This window comes from Typopeltis vanoorti, chromosome 16 (genome assembly GCF_054136105.1).
Source record: "Typopeltis vanoorti isolate ZY-2024b chromosome 16, IOZ_Tvanoo_1.0, whole genome shotgun sequence".
Lineage (NCBI taxonomy): Eukaryota > Metazoa > Arthropoda > Arachnida > Uropygi > Thelyphonidae > Typopeltis > Typopeltis vanoorti.
The window spans coordinates 69,154,948-69,175,536 of NC_143564.1; the positions used below are offsets into that span (position 1 = coordinate 69,154,948).

The following is a 20,589-nucleotide window of genomic DNA, read 5'->3' on the forward strand; positions in this document are numbered from 1 at the left end:
CTCTTTATCTCTGGATGTCAGTGTGTTCCTCAACAACCAAGTAATCCTATGTGCAATCTTGGACACCTTAGCAATGTGTCCTCTGAACTTCATCTCCTTATCTACCAATACCCCTAAGTCCCTAGCCTCATCAATCTCTTGGAGTACCTTTCCATCTATGTAGTACACAGCTGGTAATCTTTTAATCCCAAAATGCAAGACTTTACACTTTTCCACATTGAACTTACATCCATTTTCTTTTGCCCATTTTACCAGCTTATTTAAATCCTCCTGCAAACTTTCAACATCAGCTTGATTTTTTATTGCACTACACAACTTTGCATCATCAGCAAACAACTGAATATCTCCCTTTAAGCCGTTTCCTATATCATTTATATACAAATTAAACAACATTGGCCCAAGCACAGAGCCCTTTAGTTATTTAATTAATACAAGAAATCTTTCTAAAAATTGACTTCTGTTGAGCCAGCGAACATTATTATACAACAGAAGTTCCCTATCATCATCTGCCTGTAATTTAAATAACTGCCGTTGCAGGGCTTTTCCTCGAACAGAATTTACAATTTTAAATGTAATATCCAAAACATCTTTTGTGTTTAATCTTTTACTACACAGTACTTGTTGGTGAATAATACAGTGGTATGTTAAAAAATCTGGATATTTGTCATCGTTTTTACATAATGAAATGACGCCTGATTTATTACCTATCATTGCAGGAGCACCATCAGTAGTAATAGATACAAGTTTAAAAAGCGGAAGTTTGTGTTGTTTCACAAATTCATCAAATGCCGAAAAAATGTCTTCTCCCCTAGTCCTTCCCAATAATGGCATAATTTTCAAAAGTTCTTTTTTACTTGAATAATCTAAATACCATGTGAATAAATACCATTAACTGAGCAATATCAGTGAAGTCGTTTCATTCATAAAATTGTAATGAAAATGCAACACATTGGTGAATGTCTGACATTGCTATAATACATAACATTATACATGTCTGTAAGGACATGTGCTTTGCATTATGGGATACTAAGGCAAGTGATGTGAAATTATCAGTCTCTATATATGAGTTGCCCAGTCATGAAGTTACTTCACATGCAAACATTTTTTGCTTTCACTTGGATAAAGGGTTAAACCAAAAATCTAATTTACTGGCATCTTTAATTTATTCAATTGTGTATTTTTATTATTTATTTGCAGAATAAATAAACTGATTTTAAGTTTGCATCCCACCTTGCTCACATCATTAGGGCTTATCCATAAATAGCATAATGCTATTTTCCAGATTTTTAGCTACAAATCCCTGTCCTTTTTTGTCATAAACTTGATAACATTCATAATGAATCCCCCCCTCCCTTAAATGAAACTTATAAAATGAACATTATTTTAATGCAGTGCTTTCATTATTATGAAATAAAACAAGCACCTCTGCAACACGATTGAAAATGGGACAATGATAAGAGAAACCTTTTCATGGGATTTTTCAACTGCAGATGAGTTAGCTGATGTCACACAGGGGTAGCAGACTTTTATTCTCCTAGAAACTGTAATTTTTCATCTTACACATAGGCAAAAAGAAATTATCATGCAAAAAAAGTTAATGATGTATTGTATAGCTGACAGTAGTTTTCGTGTATAATTGTGGAGTGGCCTCTCATGATGACTCATTGGACTCCATGAGGTGTAACAATAATAACAAAACCTTGTAAATACAAACAATTCCTATAAAAATAGCTGGAGAAACAAATTACTTGATGTACAGTGCTTCAGTTGTAGTTATTTATACAATAAAACAGATGAACAAACCAAAAAGAGGAAACCAAAAATGGAAATTGCATTTAGAATCAAAATTAAACAAATTTCAAGCAGATGTTATCAATTTAAAACAAAGAAAACTTAAACAAGAAAAGATCAAGAGCAGTCTAGTAAAGCAATACAACTTCGAAACAAAATCAATAAGTGAAGTATCAAAATGATTGTTATGGGAGATTTTAACTATAGTAGTATAAATTGGGGAGAGGAAGATTCATGTAGCAATAAGAGAATGGAATTTCTAGAATTCTTGAGGGACAAATGTCTTAGGCAACATGTAATAGAGGGAACAAGAGGTTCAAGAGTTTTGGATTTGGTTATAGCATCAGAAGAGTTGATAATAACTGAGATGACATCTCTCCCACCAGTTGGAGAGAGTGACCATATGGTTTTGACTTGGAAAATGAACAGACATGCAGGAGTATCAAAGAGACGGGAACGTATGTGGAATTATAAGGCAGGTGATTATAATAGTCTAAGACGTCAACTTGGTGAAGTTTCATGGAGGGAGGAATTGGAAGGCCGGATATCATTAGTGCATGGGAAATTATGAAAGAATATTGTTAGCAGCAATGGTAAGTTGTATACCACGAGTGAACAAGAGGGCACAATTTGGAGTAAAGTGGATGACAAACAATATCAAATAGGAATTGCATGCCAAAAAGAGGCTGTGGAAGAGATAAGGAGACAGGTGAAGAGAAGATGCATGAAGAGTATAAGACACAGGCCAGGGAACATGGAATATGACAGGAGATCAGCCCTAAGATCCAAAGAAAATTCTAGGGAATTTTTTAGATATGTGGCCAGTAGGAGGAAAAATGACTGTGGAAGAATGATATTGTGGGATAAAAATGGGAATAGAGTGACTGATGCAGCAGATATAGTAGAATTGTTCAATGAACACTTTATTGGAGTATTTCATCCTGGAGAAGTCAGTTTTAATACTAGAGGGATAGGGCAGGTTCAAGGTTTAGAGATACAGGAGGAGAGTGTGTTGCAAATACTGAGTACTCTGGATGTCAGTAAAGCTGTGGGACTGGGTGGTATTTCACCACAAGTTTTGAGAGAATGTGCTAAGGAACTGACAGTGTCTTTGACCTGGCTTTTCAATGAATATCTGGCTGCTGTAAAGGTGCCCATGGAATGGAAGGAAGGTAAGATTGTGCCATTGCATAAGGGCGGTAGTAGACTGGAAGTGTCTAATTATAGACCAGTTTGTGTGTCATCAGTAGTTAGTAAGATCTTGGAGAAAGTAGTGAAGGACCATATACAGCATTGGGCAGATGAGGGTAATGTTATCCGTGAGAGTCAACATGGATTTGTGAAGGGGCGCTCTTGTTTTAGCAATATGCTACCCTTTTATGATAAATTTACAAGAGCATTAGATGAGGGAAAGGCATATACTGCCATTTTCTTAGACTTAGTGAAGGCATTTGACAGGGTGTCACATGATAAGCTGATATTCAAGTTGCAGCACATGGGTCTGGATGTCAGATTGGTCAACTGGATTCAGGATTGTCTGTCCGATAGGTATCAGAGAGTTGTGTATGGTGGAGCAGTTTCAAGGAGGCAGAGGGTTACAAGTGGGATCCCACAGGGCTCAGTACTAGGACCTATATTGTTTAACCTTTATATCAATGACATTGTCAGTGGATTGCAAGGGGATATCAGTTGTTTGCAGATGATGCGAAGCTGGGAAGGATTATTAGTAATAGTGCAGATGCGGCAGCCCTGCAAGAGGATTTGAATAAGCAAGATAGATGGGGAAATGAATGGGGTTGTCGGTTTAATGCAGCAAAATGTAAGGTCTTGAGGTTTGGGAAACATCGATGGGACACTGCATACTCTATGGGAGGAGTTATACTGGAGGAAGTGGGAGAGACAAGAGATCTAGGGTTGATGATTGATAGAAACCTGAAATTTAGGGGACATATTGCAAAGGTGGCAAAGGTAACACAGAGAATTGCTGCAATAATGAGAAGGACACTGACCTGCAGAGATAAAACAGTTATCATTCCATTGTATAAGACCCTGATCAGACCACACTTGGACTATTGTTCTCAGATTTAGTCTGAAGGATTTGAAGGGGATAAATTAACTGTGGAAAGTTTACAAAGGCAGATAACAAAGATGGCTTCAGGACTGTACAATGATAGTTATGAGGATCGGCTGAGGGAATGTGGACTGCAGAGTTTGGTGGATAGAAGAAGGAGAGTTAATATGATCGAGACTTAAACTGTTGAGAGGTGGTTATAGGGTTGACACTGGGGAGTTCTTTGCTTGGTTGAACAGCGGATAGGAGTGATGACAAGAGGCCATCCCTGGAAGTTACGAAAGGAAACTGTGAGCAAGAAAGTGAAGAGTGGTTTCTTTGCATGGAGGGTGGTTGAACCATGGAATGCATTGCCTGATGGAGTGGTGAGAGCGAGAACAGTCAATGAGTTTACAGAATGGTATGATAGACTTTGTGTTTCTTAGGAGGGGACCTCCCATAATGAGCCTTTTGACTCCATGGAGGCTTGAATAATAATAATAATAATAATAATAATTCAAACAAAGATTATTGCCCACAGAAAAAAAAGATCATTTGCTACAAAGACTGAATAAGTCGATACAAGCAAAACATTCATTTCAAAACTAACCAACATCAGTTTCATCAAAATATTGATGGGAAATCTGAAAACAATGTTCTACTTCTGAACACAAAAGAAACACTCAAGTTCTGGAAGCAGCTGGGAATAATCCAAAAATAGGTAGAGTAAGCAGCCAATGGAATAAGAGCAAAATTAGCCCAAACACTTGGCTACTTTAATAAATTAAAGACTTAATTCTGTATATTAGTCAAGTAAATAATAGTTTAATATCCGACGTTTCACTGACTAATATCTGTCAGCATTTCAAAGAATACACTGGTAAGCAATAGAAAGTAACAAAAACTAGGAAACTAACCGACAATTCTCTAATTCAGAATTGTCGGTTAGTTTCCTAGTTCTTGTTATTTTCTATTGCTTACCAGTGTATCCTTTGAAAATGCTGACAGATATTAGTCAGTGAAACATCGGATATTAAACTATTATTTACTTGACTAACATACAGAATTAAGTCTTTAATTTATTAATACCAGTGGTCAAGAAAAAGGTCATAATAACTTGGCTACTTTCTTGTATATATAATTAGCAGTATAATATACTCGTATATATATATATATATATATATATATATATATATATATTCTGACAATTCATTTTTACTTGGTTGGAATATTATAAAATAAGTTTAATGACTATTACCGAGAGAAAAGATGGCAAGATATATTTAACAAGATACTACTAGTTTACTAGTTTCGTTACATGAACATCATCAGGTATCATACTCAAAGAAGTATATAAAAAACTACAGACACTTAAAATTGTACTAACAGAACAAGTGAAAAACAGTAGCATGTTTGAAAAAATGCAAGTATGAGTTCCATACAAACAAATACTACGCGCTGTCACGAGTGCGCCAGTACTGAACAGAAGCAACGTGTGCGTCCGAGAGATTGTAACTCAGGCTGTTGTTGATATGAGAGGAATCTAGAGAAATTTCTCTTGATTCAACAATCTTTCTTTCGAGTGCATCGTAGCACACACGGATATTAGCAGTTTGAGTCCAGTTTACAATGTGCTGGCGGTCTTCGTCTGAGTTAGCAGAAAAGAGAACGTGGCTAGAGAGAGCGCTAGCTCTAGTCCTGTTATAGGAGATATCTCTACGGTGTTCATCCAAACGTAGAAGGATGGATTTAGAAGTCTGTCCATAATATGGCTTTCCGCAATCACACAAAATCTTGTAGACTCCTGGAAACTGAGTAGGAAGATGTTTCTGTTTATGTTTGCAAAGTAATGAACGAAGTTTTGGAAGCGTAGTGTAGCACGTTTTGAAGTTAAATTTCTTGAGAATCTTTGCCAATTTTGGTGAAAGAGAGCTGATGTAAGGCAAGGAGATGAAGGCTCTTGGGGGAGGGGGATCTTCAGCAGTAGTTGAGTGCCTGGGGGAAAGAAATCTGTCAATCTTCTTTGGAGAGAAGGACTACACTTCCAAAACTTCGTTCATTAAAATCTCAATTTTTAGAAAGCCTACTCATACTGACAGATACCTTCATGCTTCCTCCCATCATTATCCCCCACAAAAATGCGGTATTATTTCCACTTTAGCCCACCGAGCCAAATCATTACTTACAGAAGAAACAGAAATTATAAATGAACTCAGTTTTCTTAAAAAAACGTTTATTAACAATGGCTTCTCTCCAAAGAAGATTGACAAATTTCTTTCCCCCAGGCACTCAACTACTGCTGAAGATCCCCCTCCCCCAAGAGCCTTCATCTCCTTGCCTTACATCAGCTCTCTATCACCAAAACTGGCAAAGATTCTCAAGAAATTTAACTTCAAAACGTGCTACACTACGCTTCCAAAACTTCGTTCATTACTTTGCAAACATAAACAGAAACATCTTCCTACTCAGTTTCCAGGAGTCTACAAGATTTTGTGTGATTGCGGAAAGCCATATTATGGACAGACTGCTAAATCCATCCTTCTACGTTTGGATGAACACCGTAGAGATATCTCCTATAACAGGACTAGAGCTAGAGCTCTCTCTAGCCACGTTCTCTTTTCTGCTAACTCAGACGAAGGCCGCCAGCACATTGTAAACTGGACTCAAACTGCTAATATCCGTGTGTGCTACGATGAACTCGAAAGAAAGATTGTTGAATCAAGAGAAATTTCTCTAGATTCCTCTCATATCAACAACAGCCTGAGTTACAATCTCTTGGACGCACACGTTGCTTCTGTTCAGTACTGGCGCACTCGCGACAGCACGTAGTATTCGTTTGTATGGAACTCATACTTGCATTTTTTCAAACATGCTAATGTTTTTCACTTGTTCTGTTAGTACAATTTTAAGTGTCTGTAGTTTTTTATATACGTCTTTGAGTATGATACCTGATGATGTTCATGTAACGAAACTAGTAAACTAGTAGTATCTTGTTAAATATATCTTGCCATCTTTTCTCTAAGTAATAGTCATTAAACTTATTTTATATATATATGTAAGACACCCACCATAGGATACAATGGAAGAAGGCTACTCTATTACACTGCAGCAAATATAAGTATGAAAGACTATTCATCAAATCTGCCTCGGCTCTAAAAAACTATCCAAACCTCAACACATTTCAGTGCATAAAACTGCCCCAAATTTGGGAAGCATGCAAATTAAGATAGTCAACCCAACGGCCAAGACAATCCAATTTAGCCCACTAGGGGACATTGTTTAGGATTCTACCTGACTTTTGTTGTCTTTATTCAGCCTCATTTGCTCATTGTTAGTGCCGGCATGCACATATCATTCTTTTTGTGATCCCAGATGATGGCAATGTAACATTGCTGAAATATAAGAAAGTATTAATTAAAGTTTTTTTATAATTAAAGTAGAAGTAATGTCTGAATGTATTCAAAAGGTCAGAAGGTTAAATAAGGTAGGCGTGAAATGGATGAATGAAGAGTTAAGCATGCAATACAGAGAAGAAAGGCATTATGGAGGCAACACAAGAGGAGGGGTAATAATCAATTCCATGAGGTACATCAGAGAGAACAGGCAAGGAGGATGACTTAGTTGGTAAGGTTAGCAAAATTTCAGTATAGCAGTTAGCTAATGAAGCAAAAAAAAAAAAAATCCTAGAGTTCTTTCAATATCTAGCTAGCAAAAAAAAAGAAAGAAAGATTGTGGTTAAATAGGAATGACTGGAGAAAATGGTATAAGAAGAACTGCTACAGAGGATACCATTGAGATATTTAATGAGTAATTCATAAAGATCATTCATCCTTGTGAATGTGACATTGTGCATGGAGGGGTTGAGAGCAGTGGATGATGAGGAGGAGAGATTGACTGTGAGTGAAGAAGAGGTATATGAGGAATTAAGGAAACTTGATATTAATGAGGATTGGATTTCATGCTACATCACTGTATATTTTGAAGGGAGTTGACATTGTCGAGACATATTTGTTTAATATGAGTCTTAGACTGGGTCAAGTTTCAAAGAAGAGTGAAGGAAGAAGGCAAGATTGTACCACTTCATAAAGGATATGGTAGAATTCAAGTATCAAATTATGGCCAATCTGTGTGATTGAAGTGATGGAAGGCTGGTGGGAATCAGGATCCACAATTGGGTTGTCAAATGGTATTATCTTTGATGGACAGCACAGATTTGCAAAAGGGAGGCCATGTCTTACTTATTACAATAAGGCGACAGCAGCATTGGAGATGGATACACAGTAGCATACTTGACTTTGCAAAGGCTTTTGATAGATTATCACATAATAAGTTGATAGTCAAACTAGAGTGGATGGAGTTGGATATTAGACTAGTGAATGCACTTTATACATTTCATGGATCAGATCACCACAACTGTCTTGTACCTCCTCCATAGCCTTTTCTTTTTCAAACACAGCTTTATTTCACTGTTCATCCATTTCACTCCTAATCTATTTACTCACTTAACCCTTGGGATCCAGTCATACACTGTTTTGTCAGGTACTGCCTTGTGAGTTTCCATACATTGCCAACATCTTTTCTGATCAGCTCATCTATCCAACGTACTGATGCTAACTGACTACAGAGTTTCCTATAATCACCTGCTTTATACATCCACATGTATCCATTTTTCGTAGTGACCTTTTCTTGTTTCATCACTTCCCAAACAAGTACCTCATGATCACTCTCACCAACCGGTGGCATTGTCAACACTTCATTAACAACTACATCTTGTGAAGTTATCATCAAATCCAAAACATTAAAGCCTCTAGTTACTTCAATCACATGCTGCTTAAGATACTTATCTCTCAGAAATTCCACAAACTCTCTCTCCTTGTTCCCATACACTATTTCCTCCTTCCAGTCTATATTCCTGTAATTAAAATCTCCCATCAGGATCACCTTTTTACATGCCCAACTAATTTGTCTAAATATTTCACAATCAGTATTCTCTGCATTTCCTACAACTTCCACACTTTGCAGACACAATTCCTCTGCAATCATTAACATCACCCCCCCCTCCTCTTTTCACATTTCTATCCTTCTGGAAAATTATATATCCTTCTAGTTCTATTCCAGACATCACATCCTCCTCAGACAACCAAGTTTCACTTATATCAATTATCTTTGGTATATAGACTCAATCAATGCCACAAATTCAGCTCTCTTATTTCGAATACTCCTTACATTTATGTACAAACATAACAACCTCTGTATCTTTGAAGCCAATTCAACCAGCACCAATATTCATTCTCTATTCTAGCTGCTATACCATACCTCTCTCTTCGGTCTGATCACTCCCGTTTCCCTGATCCTCACTCTGATTTCCATTCTGACCTGTCTCATCCCCACGTTTATTCATTTCATCACCTTGCGCTGCTGCAACCACATCTTCAACTATGAATCCATCTTCCCCCTGTCATAAAATCTGTTTAACTGTGCTATCCTGCTTCACAAATAAACTTCGATCATTTGCTACATTAACTTCTTGTTTCTGTGCCTTCTTACAGAATCAACTTTCTAAATGCCCAACACCAAATCCATTCAAATGCAATCCATCAACTTTAAACCAACTGATGAGACCTCAAAGGTTGAAACCGGTCTGGGTAATGACCTTCTCTCATAATGTAGAACAGTAATACAGCTCCTAGGAGCTGGGTTTCACATTATGAGTAAATACCAAGAATAGTGATCGGAGCTTGCTCCACCATTACTATGAGTTGCCTCAGTGTTGCACTCCCAAATGGGTCAGGTGTTGCACTATCCAGGTATATGCTTATGCTTGGACTCACCGAAATTTATATAGTTTCTATATTCAGCATGAAACCTTTGAGTTTCTTATTCGGCTAAGAAACAATATAGGATGTAATATCCCTTAACTTAAATGAGTTCTTCATGTGGCTGAATTGAAGCCGTTGGCTCTTCATATAATTAATAATTTATTAGGACACCTTCTTGGCAATTCTCATAGCAGGGTATGTAAGTTCTGTTTGCTATAAACTTGGTATTACTAGGCCTACTTACTCACTGATGAGACCTCAATAAAAGTTGAAACCGGTCTGGGTAGTGACCTTCTCTCATAATGTAGAACAATAATACAGCTGCTAGGAGGTTTAACATTATGAGTAAATACCAAGAATACTGATCAGAGCTTGCTCCACCCTTACTATGAGTTGCCTCAGTGTTGCACTCCCAAATGGGTCAGATGTTGCACTATCCAGGTATCTGCTTACGCTTAGACTCGCCGAAATTTATATAGTTTCTATATTCGGCATGAAACGCTTTGAGTTTCTTATTCGGCTATGAAACAATATGGGATGTAATATCCCTTAACGAATGGATGATTTAAATGATAATGAAAATGGTGAGATAGATGCAAGTAGTGAAATCGCACGGTTGAGCAGAGTGATACGTAGAGCAAAGTGGCAACTGGAGCGTATGCAAAAATGTGTACCGAACGTACCAACTAATAAACGGCGAAAGTCTGATACAAAAAATAAGAGAATGTTCATAAACATAAATAAAATGAAGGAGCGAGTGCTGTATGGAGATTCATTATTAAGAGGTGTGATAGTTGAGAGTTTGACGAAATCGTACCGACCGGGTGCGAACATAAAGGACGTCAGCAGGTCTATTAGAGCGCAAAAACAGAGGGTGAAAGAAATTATAGTCGTGGCAGAACAAATGATTTGAAAGAAGACAAAATGGAAATGATAGAGGATGTGAGGGAATTACTTGAGGTAGCAAAGGAGAAGAGTGAGAGAGTTAGGATGGTGAGTATTTTGCCACGGTATGACAGTGAAGTGTTGAGAAGGAGGGCCATAATTGCCAAATACTTTATGCGTGGGTTATGCATGGAGAGTGGTGTGGAATTTGTGGATGTGTGGAGTGAGTTCAATGGGCGAAAGGATTTATATAAGATGGATGGTTTACATTTGAATGGATTTGGTGTATGGAGGCTTGAAAAAGTGTTGAGGAATGAAGTGGAAGTACAGACTCAGGGAAACTAGATTTATTAAGTGGGAGGGAAGTAGATATGCAGACTTTAGGGAGGCAGTTGAGTATATGAGTATAATATGCCTGAGCGAGTATGAAGGATAACATATCAGAATGGGATAGTTAATATAATGCATCAAAGTAGGGATGGGACTAATGGGCTTCTGCAATTCATGTACACTAATGCCAGGAGTATTAGGAACAAGAAGGAGGAATTTTTGGCCTTGGTTGACATTTCCAGGCCACAGGTTGTTGGTATTAGTGAAACAGAAGATGATAAAGCTAGTGGGATTGAATGTGACGGGTATAGCTTGTTCAGGAATGACAGGGAGAATAAAAAGGTAGGAGGAGTGTTATTGATGATAGCTGATGAGTTGCAGCCTAGGAGTATAGAAGTTGAACTGCAGGAAAGAGAAAAGAGCACATTTGAGGATATTTGGTGTGAGATAGAGGTTAGCAGAACAAAATATTCAATTCGGTGCTGCTATAGACCAGGTGATGGAATAGATGGTGTGGGGGGGGATAGTATGCATAGGTAAATAGAAGAAATGAGTGGTAGGAGGGTAATTATTATGGGTGATTTCAATTATGGTAACATTGACTGGAAGGAGGAGAAGGCATATGGGAGGAAGGAATTGGAATTTATGTGGTTATTAAGGGACAACTATCAACATGTAATGGAAAATACTAGGGGGCAGAGAGTGCTTGACCTAGTAATTGCATCTGAGAAGTGGCTGTAACGAACATGACCATGTTTCCACCAATCGGTGAGAGTGATCATAAGGTCATGACTTGGGAGGTGGCTAAAGGAGTGGAATTTACAATTAAGACAGGGTACATGTGAAATTACCGGGCCGGTAAGTATGACAAGCTTAGGAGTGTGCTTGGCTCAGTGCCATGGCATGTAAAACTGCAAGGGCTGGATGTTGATAGTGCATGGGAAGTGGTTAAGAAGTGTTTGCAGGAGGCAATGGTTGACTGTATACCAAGAGTCCAAATAATAAATCAAGTAGGGGTTAAATGGATGAATAACACTATTAAGCTTGAGCTGCAAAAAAAGAAACAATTGTGGAGGGAATTTAAGGAGAAAGGTGACCAGCAGGTGCAGGAACAGTATAAAGCTCAGGCCAGAAAGGTAACAAGGGTGGTAAGAAAAGCAAAAGCAGATTATGAAAGAATATTGGCCATGCAGGCTAAAGAGAATCATAAACAGTTGTTTCAATATGTTGCAAGTAAAAGGAAAAATGTTCATGGCAGAATGATTTTAAAAAATGCTGAGGGTAGAGAGGTAACCAAATCAGTCGATATAGTGGAATTACTGAGCGAGCACTTTGCAAGAGTATATCATCCAGGTGGTGACATTGCAGGAATGGAAGAACCAACAGCTTATACTGGGATTGTGATGAATGAAGTACAGGTAAATAGACTATTACAGAACCTCAATGTCAATACATCTGTGGGATTGGATAGTATACCAGCTCGTGTCGTACGTGAAGCGGCTAAAGAATTGTCAGTGCCCTTGACCATTTTGTTTAATTTGAGCCTTGGGTCTGGGTCAGTCCCAAGGGGGTGGAAAGAGGGGAAAATAGATCTGCTGCATAAAGGTGGTTCCAAGGCTGCTGTTGAAAATTACCGGCCAATCAGCATAACAGGAATCGTTATCAAGGTCTTGGAGAAAATAGTCAAGAGGAAAATACAAGATTGGATAGATGAAAATGGGATACTGTATCTATCAGGGACAGCATGGTTTTGTGAAGGGTAGGTCATGCCTCAGTAACTTGCTCACGTATTATAACACAGTGACGGCTGAACTGGATAAGGCCTTTGACAGGATACCACATGGAATACCACATCATTAAAATGCAGCATATGGGGATGGATATAGGGTTGGTGAGATGGATAGGAGGGTGGTTGATGGAAAGATATCAGAGAGTAATTTATTCAGGAGTAGAGTCCAAAAGACAGCCTGTGACTGGTGGTGTGCCACAAGGATCTGTTCTTGGACCACTGCTGTTTAATTTGTTCATTAATGATATAGGAAAGGATGTGAGAGGAACAGTTCATTTGTTTGCGGATGATGCAAAGTTGGGTAGGGCAATAGTGAATGCAGATGATGTCAAAATTTTGCAGGATGATTTGGATAGATTGGAGGTCTGGGCTAAGGAGAATGGATGTCAATTTAATATGACAAAATGTAAAGTTATACATTTTGGGGTGAAAAGATTAGCAGCAGTTTACTACATTGGTGGAACTGTACTCCAGGAAATTGATGAGGCAAGAGATTTAGGAGTGTTGGTGGATAAGGAGTTGAAGTTTAGGAGGCACATTGCAAAATGTTGCCAAATCTATATGTGTGATTTAACACACATATAGATTCGTCCTGTGTAGCTCAGTGGATGTGGCGTTTGCACACCACCGCGCTTAGCCGCACGAAGGAAGTCTTGGTTTCGAGTCTAGTCGGCGACTAGAGGAAATTTTTCTAAGCCTTTTTTCGACCGGTTCCCGAGTTAGTCGATCTCTGGCACGGGCAAGCAGGTTTTTCCTCCCGGAAACTCGGGTTTTTCGTCCTGTAAACTCAAGAAAATCGACCGTAGAACCCACATTATTTCAGACATTAAATATATTGTGTGTTAGGGTTAGGGACCACGAGATGGCGGCACATTTGAGCCGTCTCTCTTCACTGCGTACTGCTTAATTAGTGATAGCCTTGGGCCATCTGTCTCTGATTGGGTACCAGTGGAGATTGAACTGCCCACTCAGTCTCCAAAAAAAGTTAGATAGGGCTAAATGGCCTCGCCTACTCCCTGTATACGGGAATAAAAAGGCGTTAGCTGATTTTTTTTTTTTTTTTTTCTATTCTATCAACACAATTTTCACATACATTAATGCTTTCCTTCTTTTCATTTACCCACAAATCTTTCACATTTTTCTTCGCATACATGAAGCAATTTTCACAATGCATTCACTGGGAAAAATCCAAGACAGAACTTGATCTTCATGCTGAAGCTTTATGTGCCACTGACATGCACTTTATTATTATTATTAAGAGAGACCTCCAGGGAGTCAAGAACTCAAGTAAGGCCATAATATTTGCTTAGCCGTTATACCTGTTTTTTGATGCTACTCGCACACAACATCCAACTGCAAAGCTTTCCAATCACACACCACTCTATGAAAAAAATATCTAGCCCTTACCCCCTTCTTGACAGCATTGATTCTCAACTTTCAAGGATGCTCCCATGTCTCTTCCCACTCTCCATGAAATGAAAAAGTCCATTTACTGAAATTCTGTATAACTCTTTCAGAAGTTTGTAACTCTCAATTATATCAACCCTCTTTCTCCTGTGTGATAGTGTCTGCAGCTTACAAATTGTCAATCTGTTTTCATAGTCAGTATTCCACAATCCTGATATCATTTTTAACACTCTCTTTCTCCTGTGTGATAGTGTCTGCAGCTTACAAATTGTCAATCTGTTTTCATAATCAGTATTCCACAATCCTGATATAATTTTTAACACTCTCCTTTGCACTCTCTGCACTGTATCAAAATCACCATGGAAACCAGGAGATGAGACCTACATCCAAGTGAGGTCTTATCAAGGCAAAGAGGCAAAATGACTTCCTTATCTTTACATGTCAAGGTTTGTTTCAGCAATTATTTTTTTATGGATGCCATTTTCAGAAGTAGCAAAACACAATATAAATTCCAACAACAAACACTACTGCTACATTTGCTCACAACACTAGTGATGCATGATTGAAACAATATTAGCTAAAAAGAAGCCATCAATTTCAATCATTAATGAAGAAGAAGTGATATCCAAACCTACCTTGGTATCATTAACTATTATGTATACAGAAGCAACATGAAAACTATACTAACAGCGTAATATAAATTACCATTCAGTAAAAAATATAATTAATCATTTGAGAAGTAGTGAGTAAGACTGGAATATGAAAAAGTAATGAATAAAATCCAGGATACCAAAGCAAGATGAAAAGCGTAATGAACAAAAACCCCAAGATATAAAAATAATGAGTAAAAATCCAAGATATAAAAAGGTAATGATTAAAAATCAAGTTATGAAGTACATGTGAGAATTAGAAGGTTAAAAAACAATACCTTATGGGAAAATAATGAAATAAGAACATGTATAATTTGTACAAAAACTGGATGACCAATATGAAACTTCTAATCATACTTGCAAGGTTTTCATCCCATACACTTTATGGGATGAAAATTATTATACATGTTCTTATTTTATTTTCCCGTAAGATATTTTTTAAGCCTTCTAATTTTCACACATATTTCATAACTCAGTTTTCATTCATTACTTTTTTTTTATCTCACTTTTATACTCTGTATTTTATTCATTATTTTTTCACTGTTAGTTTAGTTTCCATAGTGCTTCCATATACTTAGAAGTTCATGCTACTAAGGTAGGTCTTCGATATTGCATCTTCTTCATTAATGAATCAAATAGATGACTTCTTTTCACTAATACTGTTTCAATCATTTTTCATATCAAAATCACAAATCAACTACAACTAAAAAATATGGTACTGTATAGAATAAAAAAATGAATCAAATAGATGACTTCTTTTCACTAATACTGTTTCAATCATTTTTCATATCAAAATCACAAATCAACTACAACTAAAAAATATGGTACTGTATAGAATAAAAAAATGCTGGCTTATAAATTCTTGTTTTTAACTTAAAGACAACATGAAACTCAAATTCAGAATATCGATCAATAATTACATAATTAATATTAATATGTATGATACATATTTGCCATTGTGCAGCTAGAAAAAAAAAGAAAAAAAAGAACAAAACAATAAATTTACATGAAATAGAGATAAGCATTATACATACAGAGATACTGGCTGTGGAATAAGAATGGTAGATTTAGATTCGGAATTGCTTTCTTTCATTTTTTCATCATTTGCCTGTGTTCCGGCTTAGAATAAAGAGAAAAATATAGGAACATGGTAAGTATAAATATAACTTTACTACACTGTATTTATATACATAGATACAAGTCTTACTTTTCCATTTTTGTTATGTATATAATATACTAGACAACAAAATTATGTTTCTATTATTATTAGTGAGGCATCTCCATGTAGTCTGTGGACTCATCACAAAAGGAAGGTAATCCCTTGTCCACCCAACAACTTTTATACCTACCCTTGAATTCACTCAATGATGAAGAATCTACTATTCATATGAGTAACCATTTCTCTTGTTTATGACTCACTACAAGTAAAATGTTTACCTCAGAGTCATGCTGGCTTCATCTTATTTCACATCGCTTGTTCTCTTACCACTCACCGTGAACTGAAAAATCTTTCCTGGATATATAACTATAAACTCCTCTTACTACTATATATACAGGGTGTTCGGGATAAATTTGACAGTTTCGTAAGGAAAAAGAAAATCTTCTTTGTATCTATTAAATTTAATGAATTGACAAAAAAAACATTACAGGCAGAGTTAATTACAATACTATCAACAAGATTTACTCAAAATAACCACCATTAGCATCGATCACAGCTTCAATTCTGCTTCGGAACCTCGAACAAGCTGATGCTACAGTCTCCCTGGGAAGGGCCGCAAAAACTGTTTTAATTTTATCCATTAACTGGGCTTTTGTATTACTGGAAGTGCGATTGGTGTCTTTTTCAACTGCGCCCCATACAAAATAATCCATGGGGTTAAGGTCTGGGGAGTTTGGAGGCCAAACATTTGGACTGGTGAAGTCGTAGAAATTTTCAGACAACCATTTTTGACTTTTCCCAGAGGTGTGGCAAGGGGCCGAATCCTGCTGCCATACATACGGCCTACCATTGGCTACCCTTGTTATCCAGGGCTTGACTACAGTTAGCAACTCCACGAACAAAGCCCGAATTCCAATGCCAGGGTTCTTCAACACCTGTTCCTGCAGATTTGCGAGGAATTCTGCTGTACGAACGCAATCAGATCGTCTGCTAGGGATCTTTCTTCTTGCTACATCCTCGTAGTCACCATTGCAAGTCTCTAGTTCATGCCTGATTGTTTTTACTGTATTCAGGGAGCATTGGGCAGCAGTCGTAATATCCTTATTTTGATGGCGGGCACGAATCATCATGATACAAGTTATTCTCTTCCATGATTCAGGTGGGTTCCAGCTATCCATCCTTTCTGACATCTTGTATATGAATGAAGAAGGGTCCAAACTTTTAAATGAAGAGAAGTGTGTGTTAATACATGTAACTTACGGAAAAATATAATTAATTATAAATATGTCAAATTTATCCCGAACACCCTGTATTATACTCCCCTCTCCTTCATAAACAAATGCTAGTTCAAGTATGAAATAATTTGAATTTCAAACTGCTATTGTTATAATCACCATTATTATCAACAGATTTCAGTAGTTATCATAATATCCATCATAGGAAGTCAGCCTTAAGTATCTTATAATTTTATAATTCTTATTAAGCAATTTGCATTTCAATCAGACAATTTTAATGACTTTGCATCACTTATCACTTTATGATAAAAAATTGTGTGTCAAGATTTTATCTTGCAATGATTCTGTTCTGACTTGGGTGGAATGTAATATTTTGGATTTATGTTATGCACTAAAAAATATTTCCATGTGAATAAGTTCTAGTTTCAATCAGTTAATTTTTATTGAAAAAAATTATTTCTGTGTTCATAGCAACATTTCCATACTAGTGTGGTAGTGAAATTTGGTATTTAGTATCACTATTAAAATTTATCAAGACATCTCCATTTTGGAGATAAAATCAATTTCAAATTCATTTGCAGTGTCAAAACAATGTCTTCAGTACATAAGCCTTTAGTGCCTTTGTAGCGCAATTGGAAGAACAACGGTGCATTGCACCCTTCGATTGGAAAAAGTTTGAGTTCGATTCCTGTCGTGATGGGAGGAATCTTTATATGGACTTTTTGCAATTGAAGCTGAGTTAGCCGATCTCATACGGAGGCAGCAGGGTTTTTTCCCTCCCGGAAACTCAGGTTTTTCATCCCAAATACAGACAAATTGGCCCTTCAGAACACACACAATTTACAGACAAAAAATACTTGTGGTGGGCGGTAGATGGCGCTGATATAGTTGATTGGTAGTAGAGGTTCGCTAGTGGTGGAGACGGAGAGTTGTACAGTAGGTGTCCTCCCGCGATGAGTCTTCGGACTCCTTGGAGGTGTCAAGAATAATAATAATAATAATAATAAAAAAGCCAAACAGGGATTAAACTTCCATAAACTGCATTCTAATTTTTGACACATTTTTCAAAAGAATCACAATTCAACAGCTACGTTTAAATAGCATAATTATGTCACAGACATCATGATAATTCTTGTGAAATCACAGAAATATTGATAATTAAAAATTCCAACCTCATTTTTAATGAAATAATATTAATAAAATCCCATCAGAACTACAGCATATATTTGATCATCTGCAAGTGCTGCAATGTAGTAAGTTACAGTATTGGGTTAAAGACTTGCTGACTGATAATTCCTTACCCTTCCTGCTATAAATGCTTTTTTGTTATGATGACTCCACACATGAAAGGTCACAGAACCTATAACACAACAGTGCCATGTGTGGGTAAGTGTTTATGGAGAAAGAAGTAATCTATTGATATGTTTCTTAAAGAGCTAGAGGTTGCACTTTGTGGGAAAAACAGAATGGGGAAGATTGTTCCAAGGAATAGAGGTGGATGGAATGTAGGAGGATAAGGAGTTTGTTCAGTATGTTGGAGTTGGACAGTGTATGGGTGTTGGTCAGTGGTTCCACTTTCTTCTTACATGGTTAGAAGAAAGTGGAAGAATTGTAGCATCCAATTCAGGAGCAATGTCCATGAAAGAACCTACAGAAAAGTCACAGTGCAGAAACAAAGTGCCTATGGGAAAGTGACTGAAGGGAGTCTATGAGAGAAGGGTCACCTATTAAGTGGATCACCTCTGTATATCATCCACCACCCCAAATGTGGGAACAATATTCCAAGGTTGGTTACAACATAGACTTATAAAGTGTTAGGAGTTGAGCAGAAGAAAAGTAATGTTTTGAATGGAGAAGAACACCAAGCTTTTTAGAGGCTGAAGAGGCTATGCATTTATATGTCACCTTGAACACAACCTGCTGGTATCATTCAGAGAGCCAATCTATCTAACCAATATATTATCTATTTGCATCCTCTGCAGCTTGTACACTAACTTATCATGTGGTAATATATCAAACACTTTTGCAAAGTCCAAGAATATCACTCTATATGATTCTTCCTTATCTACTACACCCATCACCCTATCATAAAATGCAAGTAAATTACTAAAACAGGAACTATCCTTTACAAATCATGCTGACCATTATAAAGAATGCTATGTCCATCAACCCAATCCCATATTCTACCATAGTTATACAGATTGATCGATAATTGAAAACTTCTGTTCAAGAACCATGCTTGTGGAGTGGTACTATTTTGCCTTCTTTCCACTCCTTAGTAACCTTACCCACTGTAAGACTTTCATTAAATAACCGGGTCAAGGGTATAGCAAACAGTAGTGCACATTCCTTAAGAATATGTGGTAGTAAGTCATCCATTCCCACAGTCTTATTAATATCTAACCCAACCAACACCTGATACACTTCCGATTCTTTCCCTTCCAATTCTCTAATACTTGTTTCCCTTCTATATATTGCACTGCATCATTTATACCAGTATGACATATGCTGATAAAGTGCTCATTCAATAATTCCACTCCATATCCTTTACAAATGTTATTCTGCTGCCTTGAATATCCACCGTCCACCTGCCATAATTACTCTTTCTCTTGCTTGCCATATATTGGCCTGACCAGCCAATCTCCTCTCATACTGCACCTTTTCTTTCTTTACCATGCTCATCACCTTTCTAGCTTGCACTTTATACTCTTCATGGATCCGATCACCACAAACTGTCTTGTACCTCCTCCATAGCATTTTCTTTTCCAGCACTGCTAGCTTGATTACACTCGTCATCCATTTCACTCCTGCTCAATTTACTCGCTTAACCCTTGGTGTGTGGTTATACATTGCTTTTGTCACATATTATCTTGTGAGTTTCCATGCATTGTCAACATCTTTTCCACTCAGCTCATCTACCTAGCATATTGATACTAGTTGACAACAGAGCTTCCCATAATCACACACTTTATACTTTCACACATATATCCATTTTTGACAGTAACCTTTTCTTGTTTCATCACTTCCCAAACAAGTACCTCATGATCACTCTCACCAACTGGCAGCATTGTCAACATCTCACTAACAACTACAGCTTGTGAAGTTATCACCACATCCAAAACAATAAAGCCTCTAGTTGCTTCAATCACATGCTGATTAAGATATTTATCTCTCAGAAATTCTGCAAAATCCCTCTCCTTGTTTCCATACACTATCTCCTCCTTCATTCTATATTAATGTAATTAAAGTCTCCCATCAAGATCACCTTCTTTTTACATGCCAACCAATTTGCCTAAATATTTCACAATCAGTTCTCTACATTACCTGGCCTATAACAACATCCTATCAGATAAACTAGCCTGTTAATTTCAACTTCACACCACATAGGTTCAAAATCTGCACATGTACTATCAACTTCCACACTTTGTGGACACAATTCCTCTGCAATCATTAACAGCACTTGCTCTCCTCTTT

General features: G+C 37.2%; 1 protein-coding gene across 1 annotated transcript in view; it reads right to left on the reverse strand.

Annotated features, from left to right (window-relative positions):
* The window catches only part of LOC150098108 (band 4.1-like protein 4), a 637,189-nt gene that overhangs the window by 285,824 nt on the left and 330,776 nt on the right, over positions 1-20,589 (reverse strand). The window contains exon 14 of the mRNA XM_090406685.1: positions 15,756-15,840. Coding sequence (XP_090262811.1) covers positions 15,756-15,840 — 85 coding nt within the window. The remainder of the gene's footprint in view (positions 1-15,755; positions 15,841-20,589) is intronic.